Below are 3486 nucleotides of genomic sequence, written 5' to 3'. Positions count from 1 at the left end.
ACCTGATAACGGCAAGTCCGGGTGTGTACAAATGATATCAGATATCTGGATACAATACAATTATATGACGTTCCAATTAATTTATTAATTCAACCGATGCAATAGACAATTATTTTTACCAACTTCAAAAAAAGAGTATCTCAATTTGCATGCTTTTTATGTATTTGAACTTCAAGTCGTCTCAGTGAGATGAAATTGGAGTGGTAGCCCCGTCTGCGCTATCGTTATACGATGGCAGGGTACTAATCAGAGGTGATAGGTGAGGATGTAGTCAGTCAGCCTATCATGAATTCGCCAAGAATTGGCAACGATGTGTTCCAAACAGGACCACAAAGAGGTTAGAATTTTTTTTTATTGGATGATAATGGAATGGTAACCCCGCCCGCGCTATCGGTATACACCGGCGAGGCACCAGTGAGGGATGATAGGTGAAGATGAAGCAGGTCAGTTAGCCCATCGTGATGAATTCAACAAGAATTGTTCACGATGGTTTCCAGGGAACCACGTGGAGGTCGACCTGATAGAGTGTATTGTTAGCAATGGGTTCATTAGACACCATTACTAACAATCCATTTCCCCCCAGGATGTTAGAATTATATACGCAATACACTCATGGGTAGAAGGGATCATTAGTAACGGAGATTTGCAGCTCTGTTGCTAGCAATATACTTCCAGGTCAATCTTCAGGTGGTCCAACTTGGTAGTAATTCTAAATAATTCCAGTTGAATTCGACTCGATGGGAGGAGTGATCCGACTTTATCCTCACCAATCATTCATCACTAATCCACTAGCGTATACCGGTAGCACGGACAGGATTGCCACTTTATTTTATTTCATAAACATCCTGTCACCAGGCGGAGTGAGAATTACGTTTACATCTAGTATTGGCCTTAGCCCTTTCAGACCTGAATGATACGGGCGTGAGTTGTAACTTTAAAGAATTCTAAAACCGCGCGCAATTCATTTTTAGGCACGAAACTGAAATAACATGATAGTGAGATTCTAAACCAGCCAATAAGAAACCATTTTAGCGATTAGATGGTGCAGTAGTCTCGTGCGTGCCGGCAAGATGGCTTGGCTCCAAAACACGAAAATATATTTAATCTGAAAGAAAAAAAATCTTGGGTCTGAAAGGGTTAGGGAAGGTACTGGGCGCTGAGATCCAAAAAGAGGTGCCACAATCCAAAATCGACGTTGGTTTTCTAAAATAAATTAATATGTTATTGAAACAAATTATTTGTTTTAAAACATTTTTATTATGTATTATGTTCAAAATTCTGTGTGCTCTGCAATTTCTCATATGGTAACATCATGGGATCGGTTGGAGGCATCTGAACCGTAGCAGCGAGCACCGGGGCCGATCTCCCATGCTTCAGCAGCAGCACCTTGACTAGCGCCGCCTCTCCGCCCTGCCCGGTCACAGTGCGGAAGAACACGTCAGGATTTATATTCTCTTCAAACACTTCCTCCACTTTGGTGGGAAACTTCAGTTTTGACCCTGGAGATATAAGTGGTACCTGGAATACAAATTTACTGGGTGACTTAAAAAGTTAATACAGGAACAATTTATACCTAGTTTAGTATTCCCGGAATAGAATGGGCCATCTCTTCCTTTCCCGTGAATGTTGTTGGAGAGGGAACTACGGTAACTAAATGGTCGAGGGATGGACAGCAGCGTCCATTTTTTATGCAACTTAGAATGACAAACAAGTTGACGGCCCACCTGATGGAAAGTGGTAACCGTTGCCTATAGACGTGACAGGGTATACTATTTCGCCCATGCGTTGCCGTTCCTGAGGATTCAGATGTTATTCCTCTGTACTCTGTAAATTCACTGTCATATGCTACGCTTCAAACCAAACCGTCTATCTTAAAACATCACCAAAACCTAACTACGGTTGCCAACCCGCGACCCAACTTACTAACATAAAGAATCTTTATCTACTCCAATAAATAAATATAAACTAAATTTACCTTTATATACGGGTGGGAGACCTTGTAATTACTGGTGTGGACATGAAACAGTATCGAGAGTCCGATCACCGCCTTATCTGAAGATGTGTTCTCAATAATGAGCCCCACACGGAACACGGGGCCGAGGCCTTCCACCTGAAAAAAATGTCACGACTATAATCCGTAATGGAGTAGTTAGACACATTTGTCGACTGATGGCAAACAAGCATACAGTCCGTTTGTTGGTAGACTTACCATAGTCTATGGACACCTGTAAGACCAGGGATATCACGCGCACTTTGCCACCATTTAAGAAACCCTAATACGCCCTTTTTAAAGAACCCCATGCTGTAGTCTCTAGGAAAAGCCTTGGCAAGATCATAACCCGAGTGTTCGCGGGAGGAAGCTCCGCTGAAACCGTGCGTGACCATTAGGATGGTTCTAAGGTGTGGGGATGGATTCCATGCCGATGGCAAACGATACGATAATGAAAGGTACACTTGAAATGACCACATTTCATGGAACAAATGAGAATCTAATACTTTTTTTTATATATTTTGAAAGTATAATGTTTCGCCCATGGTTCCTTTCATGCTTTGTCATACCTGAAAACTAGTGTTATGTCTCTGTAGCCTGGAATTTTTGTACTAGTTTTTACCCGCGACCTCGTTCGTATGACCGGAATAAAAAATAACCTATATCCTTTTCCATCCCAAAAAAAAAACTGCTATGTGTATGTTATTAAATATAAGTGTAGTCACTTCTTACGACGAAAGGAAGAAAAATTGTTGATTGAAAGATGGGCAGCAGCGTACCTGTTAAAACATCAACGAAGCGAAACTGCAGTTGCCAACATGCCTGTCAAACGTGGCAACTACTGGCATAATCCTTCAATAAAGGCCTATGTTCAACAGTGGACATATAACGGCTAATATGATGATGATGATGATGATGATGAAGCATGTTTTTTAATTTACAGAGCAAAATGTACTTGCCTTCGAAAGGGTCTCATACTAACCTCAGCTGTGAGTCGAACGGGTTCCATGGCGCCCGACCCTATCGAGTTATCACACTTCATGTGTGCTTCTAGAAGCGTCTTGGCGGCCAGCAACCGCAATCTGTTTAGCTCCAACTGGAACACCTCGTGCATCACTGTAAGCATATAAAAAAACCCTGACTGTGGAGTAAATATTTATTTATTTAGTTAAAGCTAGCACAGCTTTATCTAGCAACACATATGACAATACCCTTTGATATTAGATTTTGTCCAAGCAAATTTGCATTCGTAAATAAATACTTTCTCCTTTCGGGTTCTTAAGGTTTTTTTTAAACAACTTAGAACGGCAAACAAGCTGACGGCCCCCCTGATTGAAAGTGGTAACCGTCGCCTATAGACATGAGCAGTACCATGGACATAACAGAATATACTGTTACGCCCATGATACCCTCCATGCGTTGCCATTCCTGAGGACTCGGTTGTTATTCCTCTGTACCCTGTAAATTCACGCTTTGACTGACTGGCTGGAAGAAAT

The 3486-nt window shown here is 41.7% G+C and overlaps 1 protein-coding gene across 8 annotated transcripts in view; it reads right to left on the bottom strand.

Annotated features, from left to right (window-relative positions):
* Positions 1-1221: 1221 nt before the first annotated feature.
* Positions 1222-3486, bottom strand: part of LOC113513586 (Bardet-Biedl syndrome 1 protein homolog) — a 17998-nt gene continuing 15733 nt past the window's right edge. For 4 of the 8 annotated variants that reach the window (XM_052896001.1, XM_052896046.1, XM_052895916.1 and 1 more), the window contains 3 exons: positions 2973-3106; positions 1976-2110; positions 1226-1518 (listed from right to left, as the gene is read on the bottom strand). In XM_052896001.1, coding sequence (XP_052751961.1) covers positions 1258-1518; positions 1976-2110; positions 2973-3106 — 530 coding nt within the window. In that variant the 3' untranslated portion in view covers positions 1226-1257. Of the gene's footprint in view, positions 1519-1975; positions 2111-2972; positions 3107-3486 lie in introns of all 8 variants that reach the window. The other 4 variants (XM_052896132.1, XM_052896101.1, XM_052895874.1 and 1 more) reach the window with 3 other exon arrangements.

The sequence above is a fragment of the Galleria mellonella genome, unplaced genomic scaffold (assembly GCF_026898425.1).
Source record: "Galleria mellonella isolate WM207_F2 unplaced genomic scaffold, CSIRO_AGI_GalMel_v1 utg103, whole genome shotgun sequence".
Classification (NCBI taxonomy): Eukaryota; Metazoa; Arthropoda; class Insecta; order Lepidoptera; family Pyralidae; genus Galleria; species Galleria mellonella.
The sequence above is the reverse complement of the archived record's forward strand: the minus strand, read 5'-3'. Positions and strand labels throughout refer to the sequence as shown.